Consider the following 15746-nt stretch of genomic DNA (forward strand, 5'->3'; position numbering starts at 1 on the left):
ACTGAACCAAAATTTATTTCGGCTAATCAGCCCAATAACAATTAACTGTGTTGTATTTGACATATTGAAAGGCCTAGTGGGTGAAGAATAACAATCACCTGCCAGTTAGGCGGAAGCAAAGATGAAGAATCAAAGAATGAGACAATGTATTATAATACAAAAAAGTTACAATATATTTCTAGAATTATGTGTTTGTAATGAAGAAACATAGTACATATATATACAAACACATAACTCTTAATTAAGCACATATTCATAAACAAACACAGTAATACCAAAAAGACCCAGGAAAGAAGTTTGGCAACAAACCCAAAAAGCCTACAAACATCACCAAAAGGTCCAAAGAAGGGCAAACCAACATTTTTGGAAAAATTTCGCCAGAAAAATACATCACAGGAAAACATGTGCGCCAACGAGTGAAGGCCGCAGCGGCGCGTGACGCCGGCAATGGTGCAGGATGATGACGAAATTTTGCACATAATGTCACAAAAAGGAGAGGAATCCAATGGTGTAGGAGATGAGATCAAAAAATCACCGGAGAAGAAGAGATTTGGGAAAACCCTGACAGAGACCCGACAATTTGTGGCGCGCATGTGAGCGCGTGCCGCATCGAATGACAACGGCATTTCTTAGGCAAGGTCATGACGTGATTACAAGTATGATTGTGGTGGTAGATCTTGAAGTAAACCACCACAGCCACGTCAGAATCCAAGAGACAGTCACAGGATCCTGTTTACACCGAAAAATATGTGTTGCTAGAAATTGGAAGGAAAATAGCCTAGGAAACGTAGGCTTTGATACCATGTCGAATTAGAAAAATCAAAAGGTCTGGCGGGTGGAGAATAACAACCACCCACCAGTTAGGCAGAAGCAAAGTTGAAGAATCAGAGAATGAGACAATGTATTATAATACTAAAAGGTTACAATATATTTCTATAATTCTATGTTTCTAATGAAGAAACATAGTATGTACAGACACATAACTCTTAATTAAGCAACTATTCATAAACAGGCACAACCCTTAGTTTTTCAGCAAACTAAAATAATATTGGTCAAAATAAATTTTTTTTTAAAACCCTTAAAACTATAAATAAAATTTCAACAAGTAATTATTTTTCAAGAAGAACTATTTCATTTCTGCAAACAATAGTACAAAATGGTAGCACTAGCAAGTTCCTTTGAGACTATGCTGGAAAGAGGAACAAACCCATTTCTTACAAACAAACCTAAAATTAACCTATCATAAGTGCCAAGTATAATAAAAGGATGTAGGCATTCACTCCATTATCTATCCAATTCCTAGCTAAAATCCTAGACAAGTATAACTAAATGTAACAATACACCATGTTGCTCAATGAAATCCTAATAGCAGTCCAGCAAACAGCAGTAACCCAACAATCAAGAAGCATCCAGTACCATGTGATCCAATCATGTCTGAACAGCCCCCATGCATGTAGCATGCATAGGCCCAATGCGACCAGGGATAGCTCAATATTGCACACATTAATCAAAGCAAGAAAACAATCCTAGCAGGAATCAACATTTTTAGCAAATGTCCAGCAAATACCGGAATTGATATGCCTGCCATATAATTTTAGTACATTAATTCATAATTTCACATTACCAATAATTTTGGTTTATATTACTAATATATATTTATTTGGATAGGACTATATTATCAATATATACACATATATTAAGAATTTCAGTTAACTGATAAGTTCATTTGGTTAATCAAATTGTCAAACCGAATTAACCAATAATAACTAAATTTTGAAAACTCTCAAATCGTTAATCAGACCTAAATATTTCAGTTAAACTAAAAAAAGGCAAACCGAATTTCATCAGTTCGATTGGTTAACCAATTTTTCACTTAAATTTTCACACCCTTAGTAATATCAGGATAGTAATGCAAAGCTTTGGTATAACATTTTACATCCTACTAAGCAGCTATCAAAATAGAATAGCTAGCTCCCATGATCCAAATAATGCACACAAACCACCAAATGATCATTGTCATCTCAGGCCAATTGTTCTGGGGCATTTCCATCTTGCCCACTCTTTTGGCATTGCTTTTTCCCATTATAACATAAAATCCACAATTACCTACTTACAACTTGACTATACTACTATAGTAAGTACAACCTTAGCTTTAGCTCCAGCAAACAATGGCAATGAGCATAATATGTTGATAGTATTAGCTTGCATCCTAAATTGTGTAGTTCACAGTTCCAGAACTATAACGCCTCACTTGAAGTTGCAAAGTGCTATTTTATTAACCATATTTTGGGTATTTATACTTAGCATTGTCCTCGAAACCAAACTCTAAATAATCAAATTTTCTACAATACCTCCCACCATGCATGAGTTCTTTTCACACCATTCCAAAAGTTTAAAATAGAATTGGTCACACATCAAAAAACAATTCACATAACAATTAAAACTAGTCTAAAGGCATCACGTAGCATAGAAACAGTCATTCATATAAGCAATCAATCTCCATAAAAAAAATATTTCTATTTCTCGGGGAATATATATATATATATATCAAAGGCTTTTTGACATTATCTGAGACAGTACAAAATTGAATCAACAAAGAGCAAAAACTTATATAATTTCTATCATTGCTTTTGAAGCTTTATTTTCCAAGAAGGATGCACATATATAGCAGCAGCAGTTTAATGTAAAGATTGCACAAGTAACTGTAACTCTCTTGAGGAACACAAAATTATCAGCTGATTAGCCCTGGCTCTAACAAAACTAACTTACAGACAGACGCAATAGCTCCCAAGTCATTCCTCGGAAGGTTTATTAGCTCTATTCTTGTTACCATATATCAATCCAGTTTCCTGCAAAAAGGCAAATTATTGTAAGAATTCATAAAAGGGAATAAATTCTAGTTTGATTATAGGGTAGAACAAAGAACGGCGGTGAGATTTACCTGAGGATCTGGGATTGGTTTCCGTTTCTCAATGTAACGATAACGATCAGAGGCAGCCGCCAGCGCAGCCCTTTCCTGAAGAACAAATGTGAAAATTGAAGTGAAATTAAGGGAATTGATGCGTTTTTTTTTTTTTTTTGAAAAGGAGGGAATTGATGTGTTAATATAATATAATATAGTATAAACAAACCTCTTGCTCTCGCTTGAGCTCCTGAGAAGGCTTGACCCAAAGATAGTAAGCTAGGGTTCCGGCGACGACCCACGATGCCAAATTGGAACCTCCCCTTAAACCTCCGGTCAAGTTGCCGAAGAAGGACCTTACATTCCCCAACGTCCTCCTCCAACCACTATCCATTTAAAGTCTTCTGCGGATGTGAACTGATTCCGTATCTGTTAGGCTCTTTATATCATGCGAATCCTTTTCTTGCTATCCAATACAGCCCAGCCCAGCCCGCCTAGATTAGAATTGGGTAGGGTGAAAACAACGACCGCCCACCGGATTCAAATCTGGGTTTATCAATCTATCGACGATCTCCGACTGTATCAGAAAGTAGAGTGAAAATACAGGTAGAGCAGGAACTAGGAAGGACGATTTACCAGTTCTCAAAAAAAAAAACAGAAAAAAAAAAAAGGATGATTTACCCACACCACTGAAATAAAGCCACGATTGTAAATAAGAATAACGCTTTTTGTGTTGTGTTGATGAATGAGTCTTTAAAAAAAAAAAAAAGCACACTAAATTGATACGGATGATTCATTAACTATGGACATTAATCAGATTTTAATCATTTATCGTCAATTAATGTGTTTCTTGATTATTGATTTTATTCTTGATTTTGTCATCCGATTAAATATTCATTTTGTCATGTAACCCTTGGTTGGAGAAGAGCATTCCGGTTGGCGGCAGTGTTGGAGAAGACGAACAGTGACATTGCGGTCGCCAGCGTCGGAATGTTGGTCATAAAATTTATGATCGGTTGTTTCAGGTGAATAGCAGGTCATCTCGGTTTTTTTTTTTTTTAAATCAACCACAACGGCGTAGATTAAAGCAAATCTGAGATAGAGTCTGGTGGGATAGAATCCCAGTACAACGAAGCATCCTAAGCAAAGGCCAACGCAGCCAATGCGTGAGCCCCCGATTATTTGATCTAGGTACTAAATTAACAGAGCAAGTATGAAAAGTAGACAAAATTGCCCTAGCGGCATCGATAGCAAAACCAACATAAGAGAATATACTAGAATGAGCTGAAGTTAACAAATTCTTTAGAGTGGAACAATCGGTGTAGATGTGTACTATAGACAGCCCGCGCCCCCTGAGCCAAGAGAGAACTTCATTGCAAGCTAGAGTCTCGGCCATGAGAGGAGAGAAGCAAGAAGGCAGTTGGCTATTGAAGGAAGCAACAAACTCCCCGCCATGAGCTAGTAACACCGCCCCTACCGTGCCCCTTGCGGAGTGTGATTGGAAGCCAGCGTCGAAATAGCAGCACAGTGGACCGTCGCCTGTTGGTGCTGTCGTCGGTAGCTGCTAAAATGATAAATTCATGTGTTTAATTGAACTTTTTAAATGTTTGATAACTTAATTGCACTTTTGGATAAAGTTTGAACGCTTTTGACCCTTTTCCTTATAAGTTATAACAAAAATCAAAAAAATGTTGGTCTAGTTAATAATAATTTATATTATTTGTTTTTTTCATCTCTATTTCTATCGATAACGGGACAAATTATCATCGATGTTCTTCATTCTCTTTTTTCAACCAAACGCCACGTATATGCTGAATAATGCAGAGTAGTAATAAGAAGGGCGCGACTGAGAGGAATTTGTTGCGATGAGTCGGGGAACGTGTGTGATTTGTAGCCTGAAGAAACGCATGGACTAAGATGGCAGAGGCCCATTTATAGATTTTTAATTTGGAGCCCAAATTCAGAAGCCCAAAAGAAGGCCCCACTCCCAGCGATGAAAATTGAAAATTGAAAATTGCTTGCGTGGTGCTATATTAGCCATTATTTGTGATGCACGTCAGAACACTTTAGACAGCTAAGAGGGCCGGACCACACACTCCTATTATTTTTCATACGACACAAATATTCATTATCAATTGAATGTCACTAATCTAGTTAAGTTTTGACCAAACTTTATTTTGAGGCACCTCATATCTTAGTATTAGTAGCTCAGGTACGAACTGGTTTAATTACGAGACAAAGTGCTAATTAAATTAGTTTTGAAATAATGTTTTTTAGTTCATATTATTTAATTAAAATAAATGTTACATGTAATTTTTTTGTATCTACTACAATCTACTACAGGGCAATTCAATCATAAGTAGCATGGGAAGTATGACCCTTCTAGGATATATGGCGCCAAACAAATTCTCTTACACGATCTTCCAAAGATGAACGAAAGGTCTCTCGATTACATTTAATCCATAGGCTTACAGAATAAAAGTTCTGGCAAAAAAATTGATCAGTTGCTCTATTATGCTCTATAATGACATTCTCCAATTGAAGATCTCATATCTTACAATAGATTAATAATTGGCCCCCAAATTATATCTTTCCCTTTATGTCCCTATAACCAATTTACCTCTCAGAGTGAATCGCATTTCACACAAGTTAATTAATGTCCTTTTTCCCATGCAATTTGTAGCCCTGACCATTAGCACAACCCAAGTTTCATTCTCCTGCGCTTCACAAACATTTTTTTTTTTTGTTTAGCCCAGGTTTCTACAGTCGAACACAATAACTAATCTCCTCACTGAATTGTAGGCTCACAAACATCTATACTATATGCAAAGCCCCCAATCCAAGCTATATCCAAATACCCAAACAACTCCCTGCACCCTATCTTTTCCTCATTAATCTTAAGACAACGGTCAATGTACAATAAACTTAATCATACCCATCACACGGTTAAGCCATGGTTCACATCATGAACCTGTCAAGTATTATGTTTGGTTCAAGTTTATATCATATTAAGTGACTAAAACTCCTTACAATATAGCAGTTTTAATTCAATACTTATATTTCTAATGCTGCCTTCCTTTTCTCTCTAAAACCAAAGGCCTTTTTCTGCTGCTCAACTTCGGCTTCCACCGCCGGCCTCCAGCCGGAGCTCTAATGGAGCTTTGAGCCGGCGGTTTTGGTCACCTTCTATGTGTGCTCTCGCTCTTCTTTCGCCCCGACCACCATCGTAGCTCCGTCCGCCTCCGACCACCGCCACAGATCTTCGTCTTCCGTTTTCTCTCCCTTTGAATAAAATAATAGTAGGTAGGTATTGGGGTTTGTGTTGGTAGTCTTGAACTCCCGACCCTACTTTGACTTTACCACTTTTTATTTTCTCTATTATTGTGTTTTCCTCTCGTTAGTTTCACGAGCATTTTTCCTCTCGTTACTTTCACGAGTTTTTCATTTTCATTAGCATAAATCGTTTAGTTTGGTTTTGACAAGTGTTGATCTTATCCTGGGCGAGCAAAAAAGAATGATGACGAAGACCCAGATATTTGATGAAGCTTTAAGTTCCCTGAAAGAACATAGCTTCGTAGTTATGAAACAGTCTGCGATTCAAGTTTTCTATAGCATAGTTAGAAAAGTTGTTTCTATGTCTGATTGTAAGGAATGGTTTACCATTTCATTGATCATTGATGTAAACGTTTTATATTATGAATTAATGGAATAACTACGTTTACCTTTAAAAAAAAAAAAAAAAAAAAAAAAAAAAAACTCCTTACAATATCTTCTTATCAAACCATGATTTACATCATATTTGATTAACTTACATTATATTATCTAAAATTGTATGAGACTTTTCAACATATATAACCCAAAACAAAATCTTAATAAATAAATCATTATCTAAAATTTCAGATTATTTAAAAACTAAATGTAAACATATAACATTCAAACATCAATAATAGTATCGAGATTACATGATATATAATCTAAATCATATCAAACATCCCATATTCCCATGCTAGCTTACCTATTTGGAATCCAAACATTATCGCATTCGAATGAACAAACTATTCGTGTTTTTTTGACTCCATAGTCACAAAATATCATCATCCAAATTCCTCATTACATGGAGTGGTCCATCCACAGCTAATATAATGTTTGGACAAAGTACAAATACTTATGCGTAGCTTGCCTTTCTCACGTGTCCCCCGCCTGTCTCTTTTTCACCCAATACTCTCACAACCCATCATTAGCCATTGGAAATCTTATTTGCTCTTAATCTTCTGCAAATATCAATTAAGTTATTATACCAAGATTTGATTGTCAAGCATTAACTAAAAAGTTGACGACACTCGATTATCCTCCACACTTCAAATTGATAGCATTTTCCTTAGGCATTTAATATGGAGTGTATGATAGTGTGATAGTTATGTATTTGCTCTTATATATTGCAGTATTTGTTTTTCTTTGTAACAAAAAAAACATTTAAATTTAAAAGGTTAACGTTGTTAATTATAAGATTCATAAGAGTATCATGATTCATGACAAATTTTATTAGTAACACAAGTGGCATAAATGCATGTAAAGTTATATTTTAAGACATAAGAGTTTTTTTTTTAATTTTTTTAGGGTATTTTATATGATGTCATATGACAAATTAAAATGAATTTTTCAATATGCATGGTATTGATGGAGTAATGAGGCTTGAGCCCAATCTCAAATGAGCTAGGGAGGATATTAGAACTCTATGTATTTGAGTCAGATTATGATTACTTATCCTAGTCTCCCTATGATTTCTCTTATATATATATATATATATATATATATATATATATATATATATATATATATATGTTTGATTAAATGTGGACAGACCTTCACGTGTAGACGTGCAGATATGCACCACTAGGTATGCATGAATGCATTATCACATGTTCAAAAATGCACTAAGGTGAAATATATAAATACAACATAGAAATGTGTCACACCTTAGTGCATTTCTGAACATGTAGTGATGCATTCATGCATATCTAGATATAATGAGATAATTAGACAATAGTTACAACACTTTTAAAAAATGAGTAGAAAATTCGTGTTAAAGGTCCAAAGCTTAGCCGATATTAGGGTTGGCCTAATACGTTCAGACCTTTGTGGATTTTGACCCATAAACCTTAGTTAACATAGCCAACTTGGAGAACCAAAAAAAAAACCTATTGTAAGTTATTATTTTACCCGTTTACATTTGAGCCATCAATAAAAATTTAAAACACCAGCTCAAATAAAGTTTGAATCTTAAACATTGAAACTAATGGCAACTTAGAGCATCTACATTAGTGTTGTATTTTTTACTATTTTTTATGTGCGAACAAGGATAGAAGAAATAAAGTGGAGAAATGAAAAAGGAAAAAAAAAAACAAATTATGACAAGAAGTCTGAAAAGTTTTTTAAAAACAAAATTGTACTAGACACGCCAGCGTGCGCTAATTGTGCGCCCAACGCACACAGTTTTCGTTCTTTGCTGCAATTTATATGTTGAGTGGGACCTATTAGAAAAAGAAAGCAATGATAAAATGTCATATTGGCAGTTAGATAAAATGTCAGAGTGGCCGCTAGCTGGCGGCCACTCTGAGGCGCCTCAACGGGCGCACAGTGCGCTCCAAACACGTGAGATGCGTTTTTTTTTTCTTCTCCTACAAAAATCATGCATTTACAAGAGAAAAAAATATTGAAAAATTAATATTTTCATTTGTTCTAAAATCATGCAATCACTTTTTCCTCTAAAAAAAACAAACAAAAATTACAAATGGGATGCTCTTATTACTAAATACAAATGTCATTTATAAAATACAAAGACTAATGATTTGTAAAAGAAATACTCTTTAATTTACATAACACAATATTTTTAATTAAATTATGTTTTTTATGTTATGATCATGAGTTTCTTGGAAGAAGTGTTAAATAAATAACTAAACTTATCATTTTTGTGTAATTGGGTCTCATAATTTAAAAATGTATGATTTAACCATTAAATATGTAAAATATGTGCGATTGATACATTTTTCAAAATTTTCCCCGTAGAATTCGATCATATTAATTACACAGTATGTACTAATGATTGCCCTTTTATTTTTGATATTAGTTGAGATGAAAGATTGAAATGTTTTGAACTTAAATTGCATTAAAAGAAAGCATAAGAATATCATAATTACACAGATTTTGTTTGTTTGATGATTAGATTACACAATTTTTAAGTTTAGTCACTTAATTGTACAGCATCAATAAGTTGTCACTAAAAAATGTGGGATGAAAAAAATACTGATGTGGAAACCAAATTTTGGAACAAAATTTCTCCTGCAAAATCAAACAAGAAAAGACTAAATGCTAGCGGCCACTCTGACTTTTAAATGCAACTTTTTTGCTTTTTTTTTCTTGTTGCTGTCATAATTCATTTTTTATTCTTTTTTCTTTTTCTCATTTTTATCTTTCCTCTCATATTTTCTTTACTAATTACACTTACAAAAACTCCTCAAAAACCATTAAAAAAAAAAAAAAACTCTGCTATTACCGATGCTAGCATATCCAATTGTTTGGTTTTTACACAACATTTTAGGAAGCCAAGAGGAAAGAGAGAAAAATGAAAGAGAAAAAGAAAATAAAAGAAAAATATTCTAACAATAATTTTTTTTTTTTTTTAAAAAAAGAAAAGAAAAGAGAATGCAATGATAAAATGTTAGAGTGGCCGCTAGATAAAATGTTAGAGTGGCCGCCAGACGTGCCCCAGCGGGCATGCAATGCGCTCCAAACACTTGAGATGTGTTTTTTCTTCTTCTCCTGCAAGGGCACACAATGCGCTCAAAACGTGTGAGATGCGTTTTTTTTTTCTTCACATGCAAGGGCATACAATGCGTTCTAAACACGTGAGATCCGTTTTTTTTTCTTATCCTGCAAGGGCACGCAATGCGCTCCAAACACGTGAGGTGCGCTTTTTTTCTTCTCCTGCAAAAATCATGTATTTGCAGGAGAACAAAATCTTGAAAAATTAGTGTTTTCATCTGTTCTAAAATCATACAAGCAGTTTTTTTTTTCCTGAAAAAAACCTAACAAAAATTACCGATGGAGATGCTCTTATTACTAAATACAAATGCTATTTATAAAATACAAAGATTAGTGATTCGTAAAAGAAATACTCTTAAATTTACATAACACAATATTTATAATTAAGTTATGTTTTATGTTATGATCATGAATTTCTTGGAAAAAGTGTTAAATAAATAACTAAACTTATCATTTTTCTGTAATTAGGTCGCATAATTTAAAAATGTGCAATTAAATCATTAGATATGTAAAATACGTGTAATTGATATTTTTATTTTTTTTTCCCTAGAATCATGTCATATTAATTACACGGTATGCACTAAGGATTGTCCTTTTATATGTCATATTAGTTGAGATAAAAGGTTGAAATGTTTTCAACTTAAGTTGATTAAAAGAAATCATAAAAATACCCTAATTACATAGATTTTGTTTGTTTGATGGTTTGGTTACACACTTTTTAAGTTCACTCACTTAATTGTACAGAATCAATAAGTTTAGTGATATATTTGACACTTATTCCAAGTTTCTTTAAACGCAGAAGAGGCTTGCATATTTTTATCTACATTGTATGAATAATTAAAGAGTTAATTATCGAAATGGTCCCTTAACTATAGTAAAATTACCAATTTAGTCTTTGACTATTTTTTTTTGGCCTAATTAAGTCCTTCAATTTTAAAAATCTTAATCAATTTGGTCCTCCATTTGTTTAGCATTACTTGAGACCAAATTAGTAATTTCGCTATAGTCAAATGATCATTTCGATAATTAACTCTTCGGTTTAATAAGATAGGAAATGGTGCATGTCGGGACCAAAATAGTTTCTTAATTATAGCAAAATTATCAATTTGGTCCATAGTAAACGGATATCTAACGGTTTAACAAACAGATGACTAAATTGGTTAAGATTTTTAAAGTTAATAAACTTAATTTGGCAAATTGATAATTTTGCTATAGTCAATGGACCATTTTGGTAATTAAATCATAATTAAATTATGTTATATTCGTAGGATACTAAATTTTGTATTATTTAATATGACATTTACATGTTATTTAGGCAAAATATAATTCCGTTAAGTTTTTGAGAGTGGATGAGATAGAGACTGCACCTTCTTCTTCTATTCTATTGCTGTAGCGGAGATGAGAATGATGACTCTTTTCTTCTTTCTTCTTCCTCCCCCTCCCTCTCCCTCTCCCTCTCCCTCTCCTACTTTACTATTCCTCTTCTTAGGATCCCCAAAACCCCACTCATGAAACCTTTTCTCTTACCTCTGTAAAGACTGTAAATACAACTTTGTTACTCTGTTTTTTTTTTTTTCTTTTTTTTTGGTTTGCCTGTTCATGTGTGTGCTTGTTTGTTTACCTTTTCCCTACACTCTTCAAATTATTCTGCTGTGTTGTAGAGTTGATTACACCCCCCACCCCCCCCTCCCACCCTCCCACTGCTACCCCACTCCCTCTTTTGACCTACTCCTTGCTTTTTCAGCCTCAATTCTAGGGTTTCCTTTTTTCCTTGTGGTTTTCCTGTCCTGTTTTTCCCTTTTCTCCTTCTATATTTCTTGATCCTCGTGCTTCTGTCTTTCCCTGTTCGAATTCTTGAGGAATTTTGATGGCCTTTACCATTCCGGATCATTTCTAGGGGGGGTTTTTGTTTTTTGTTTGTTTTTTGGTTTGGTGTTAATATGGGTTGGACTTTTCATTGGATCAAAAACTTTAGTATCACTTCAAATTAATACCGCTTTCTTGTCTGAATCTTCTCTTGCTTTCTCTCTCTCTGTGTATATATATTTATATCTTGTGGCTGTAGCTAAAAGGCGGCGGGCGGTGGTGATGGCGTACCAGCATCAGCAGCAGCAGCCAGCGGTTCCGGGTTCGGGTTCGGGTTCCGGCGGCGGGTTTCACCACTTAAATTTCCCGTTTGGGGACACCACTTTCACTAAGGTGTTTGTTGGAGGGCTGGCCTGGGAAACTCAGAGCGAGACCATGAGACGATACTTTGAGCAGTTCGGTGATATCCTCGAAGCTGTTGTCATCACTGATAAGAATACTGGCCGATCCAAGGGCTACGGTTTTGTGAGTCTTCCATTCAACCTTTTTCTTCTTCAAACTTTCAAGCTTTTTATTTAATTTTTTTATTTATGTATCTTTTAAGGATCTAATGGTATAAATTGCTCTTGGAATCTTGTGAAATGTGTATTTATCTGTAATAAATTTGGTTTTAAAAAAATGGAAAAAGTAAAGGTGACTTGGTTTTCACTGTGCAATGTCCATTTTCTTGTGTGTACATTGAATCATAATATGGCTTTAGGAGGAAGTATTGTGGAGTTGTGAATGGGTACGATAATTGAATGACATAGTTTCCAAATGGTATTTGTATGGAGGGTTTAGGTGACCTTCCGGGACCCCGAGTCAGCTAGGAAAGCATGTGCTGATCCAACTCCAATTATTGATGGGAGGCGGGCAAATTGTAATTTGGCTTCACTAGGACGACCCCGCCCTCCTCTGCCTTTTGGTAAGATTCCTCGCTTCTGCTACACACTAAATTAGGCATCACTGTTTTTTATTTCTTGTATCGAAGACTCTTGGTGCTAGAACGGAAATCCATAGCATAGTGTATTATTTACTGGGAGAATAATTTGCTTGGGATACTTTCTTCATCGAGAAGGGACATTTGGAACACCAATAACTTCAAATGAATTGGATTTCACAATACATAGTGATTCCAATCTCTCGTGTTAACTAACATGCTTCCTATTATTGACAGTGACAATAGGATAGCTTTCTTATGCACTCTTATTTATGCGTAAGTCCTTGTTGGACCTTATTGTTTTTGCATGCTTGGGTAGATCGTTTGTGACTAAGATCGTTGCTAACTTTTGTATATGAATAGAAAATTATTTATCCTACTTTGACTCGTGTGTTTCTTTTGCCAGACTTTTTAATCTATTGTGAGTTATAACTTATTTTGTCTGTGTGTGTTTTTACCCCTCCTCACTTAAGGACGTGTAAGGTTACCTGCTCCTTATCCTGGAAGTCTTCCGGCAACACGGGGTGCATATGTTGGAAACTATAGCCACCAGCAAGCTGTGCCTTATGGCTACCAACAAGGCGTTATATATTCTCCTTATGGGTAAGCTATGATTTATGCAATTTTCCTAGTCATATTTAGGACGTGTTATTCAATGCTCTTATTAAGCACCATCCCGGTTAGCTTTAATTGAACTTTTAAGATTTGTTACTGCATGAGTTTTCTCGAGTGATGACAAAAGCCTTAAGACCTTCTTGATAACCTATGGGCTGGAATATTTCCTCGAATTGAATATAGAGGATAATATGCATGCTTGAATCATATTCAAACTATTTATTGCGACACCTTTGAAGATGTTATTACCTCTATTATTAATGCAGGTACACAACATATGGCGGAGATTATATTTATCCGCAGGTCAGCAGCACTGCACATAAGTGTTTTATAAGTTCTGGTTTCTTCTTAGGATTACAACGTATTTTTGAATCTTACCTTTTCTGTCAATATTTGTCTCAGGGCGTTTACAATGCGTATGGAGGTCAGCAGTACGTTCCGATATATGTACCTGGAGCTGTTAACACACCCGTGTTCCCTTACAACCAGCTCGGCCAGGCTGTTCCTGGAAGTCAAAGTTATACACCGTTACATGGTTATGCAATGCCTGGCCACCAGGTTGTGCAGTTTGGTGCACCCAATGTCAGTCCAGTAACAAATTCTTCCCTTCCTACTATTCAAGCACAGTATCCTACAGGTAAAATCTCTTTATATGAACGTTGTTATGTTGATGTCCAATTATTTCCCACATTTGATCAATATGCCCCTAAAAAAGAAACTTCCACTTGAATAAATTGATGATTGCCAAAGACCTTGTGGTCGAGCGGCATAACTGTGACTCTCTCAAATGAGAGGTCTCAGGTTCAAACCCAAAAATGTGGGGGCATTGACTCTTTCCCATTCTTATCTAACATGAGGGAATTATTTTTGGTAATGTTAGGTGTTGCGATGCCTGTTGCACCTCAACCACAGTTTATACTACCTACTCATTCTCCTCAATTCATGCAAGGTAGCGGCTCTGACCAAAATGCAGGGTGAGAGGGTTGATCAAGGTAATTGATACTGAGTAATATTTATACAGTCACCGTAATGCTTTTGCTCCTTTTCCTTGCCCCGAATGATATTTTATTATTTTTCAATAATTTATTTTCTACGGGTTTTGAAGGTACTCCTAGACTGCAGCAGGACTAAGAACAGCAGTACTGCTACTTGAGTGGCGGGCTTCAAATCTAGCCTTGCAAGTTGTTCGCTTTGCATTTTAGAGGTACACAATTTGCTTCAATGTGGGCATTTTCCTTCCCATCCATTTTCTTTAATTTTTTCCTCAGCTTATTATTGGCTCTTTTGCAACTTTAGCAATTTATGGGAAAGAGAGTTTGACATAGCCTATTTCGTAGTATTACTTATCTTAGAGATTGAATAATTCTACATCCTGGGAAAGACAATGAAATATAAAATTATACAACAAACATTAACCTATTATATCTATATAATCATAATCAATCTCTTGAATATGCATGGGAAAATTACTTTCTGATGGTCCAAGACTGCCTTTATGAAATCTAGCCCCGCTAGCTTAATGGAAGGTTGCCCTTAAAGGCTGTGAAGGGTTGGCTTGAAACTAATGGTCCTCTCTTTTGTGTCAAGTAAGTTGTGCCTATGGAGAGTTGCAAATATTTGATCATAAGAGAATGGCTTAGTAATAGGGCCGGGAATGGGAGAAGAGAAATACGAGGGTAGACCTTACTGCCATAAAGAGGACGAGTGATGCCAATCATTATACTTGTACAATATGAGGGGGCGTTTGATTTATGGAATGTGACATTACCTTAGGGCTTAGGGAATGTTAGATTACTGGGAATGTTAGATTCTTGTGATTGGTTAAAACTGAGTTGTCTACGGTAATTTAGTATTGATTATGTTTTTGCATTGATGCAATGCTGCAGGTCATACATAGTCGCACACTCACCAAAGAGCTCAATATCTGAATCGCTCCTGATGGTTACCGAAGGTGCAGATGGAACCTTTCTCGTTTAAGATCATTACATCGTCATCGTGTATCTAGACCTTGGCATTCTGGCCGTCTCGGGGATAGACGGGCAGAATCGTGCATGCTGCTTTGCATTGAGGGACGCTGGAATCGGTTTCTGGCGCCCCCTCTTTAATGTCACATTGTAAAAATGTGTAATTAGAATCAACATATGATTCTTATAATGTGGGCAAACCTCCCTCCCAGATTCAGGTTGCTGGGTGGGTGTCTGTATTAGTGCATCCATCCTGCATTGTATTTCAGAATTCACATTTTGGATTCTTGGGCATAACAATAATCTCAGACTTCTTTTCTTATTCAACATTCATTTCTTGTACTTTGAACCATTTTACAGAGCTCATCTTCACAGTATGAAAAGAAGCTCATCATTTTGATTTTATTTTATTATATTCATATTTATTTCATTAACCAGTTGTAGTACAGCATTTTGTGACTAAATTAATGACTAATGTGAAAAAAAAAAGAGTAAATAATTAATATAGCTTATGTATATGAAAATTAATCAATATAAAATACAATTGATTATTTTCAATATAATTAAAATAAATATTTCCAATTTGTAATAAAAGGTAATAGAAAAGAGGAGTTTTATTTTAGATAGAAGGGAAAGTAAAAATTATGTCCTAATTTAA

General features: G+C 35.1%; 2 protein-coding genes across 3 annotated transcripts; one reads left to right on the forward strand and one right to left on the reverse strand.

The window, feature by feature from the left end:
* Positions 1-1112: 1112 nt before the first annotated feature.
* Positions 1113-3555, reverse strand: LOC116006174. Of its 2 annotated transcripts, XM_031246462.1 has the most exons (4): positions 3132-3555; positions 2942-3016; positions 2770-2849; positions 1113-1581 (listed from the first exon to the last, which is right to left on the reverse strand). In XM_031246462.1, exons 1-3 carry the CDS (start codon positions 3294-3296, stop codon positions 2793-2795), a joined length of 297 nt encoding a protein of 98 aa, XP_031102322.1. In that variant the 5' UTR covers positions 3297-3555; the 3' UTR covers positions 1113-1581; positions 2770-2792. The 2 variants fall into 2 exon arrangements, with proteins under 2 accessions (XP_031102322.1, XP_031102321.1); XM_031246461.1 differs by lacking the exon at positions 1113-1581 and having other exon boundaries at positions 2499-2849; positions 3132-3554.
* A 7509-nt stretch (positions 3556-11064) lies between these two features.
* On the forward strand, positions 11065-15493 carry LOC116006938 (RNA-binding protein 24-like). The gene is made up of 8 exons (XM_031247468.1): positions 11065-12055; positions 12371-12494; positions 12983-13112; positions 13391-13427; positions 13527-13761; positions 14005-14116; positions 14230-14328; positions 15011-15493. Exons 1-6 carry the CDS (start codon positions 11813-11815, stop codon positions 14100-14102), a joined length of 867 nt encoding a protein of 288 aa, XP_031103328.1. The 5' UTR covers positions 11065-11812; the 3' UTR covers positions 14103-14116; positions 14230-14328; positions 15011-15493.
* The last annotated feature ends 253 nt before the right edge of the window (positions 15494-15746 follow it).

The sequence above is a fragment of the Ipomoea triloba genome, chromosome 15, assembly GCF_003576645.1.
Source record: "Ipomoea triloba cultivar NCNSP0323 chromosome 15, ASM357664v1".
Taxonomy (NCBI): domain Eukaryota; kingdom Viridiplantae; phylum Streptophyta; class Magnoliopsida; order Solanales; family Convolvulaceae; genus Ipomoea; species Ipomoea triloba.

Coding starts and splice junctions, on each gene's coding strand:
- LOC116006174 (XM_031246462.1), bottom strand. CDS start 3,296: ATGGATAGTGGTTGGAGGAGGACGTTGGGGAATGTAAGGTCCTTCTTC. Junction 3,017..3,131: donor AGCTCAAGCGAGAGCAAGAG/GTTTGTTTATAC, acceptor TTTGTTCTTCAG/GAAAGGGCTGCGCTGGCGGC. Junction 2,850..2,941: donor AACCAATCCCAGATCCTCAG/GTAAATCTCACC, acceptor GCCTTTTTGCAG/GAAACTGGATTGATATATGG.
- LOC116006938 (XM_031247468.1), top strand. CDS start 11,813: ATGGCGTACCAGCATCAGCAGCAGCAGCCAGCGGTTCCGGGTTCGGGT. Junction 12,056..12,370: donor GATCCAAGGGCTACGGTTTT/GTGAGTCTTCCA, acceptor TGGAGGGTTTAG/GTGACCTTCCGGGACCCCGA. Junction 13,762..14,004: donor TCAAGCACAGTATCCTACAG/GTAAAATCTCTT, acceptor TGGTAATGTTAG/GTGTTGCGATGCCTGTTGCA.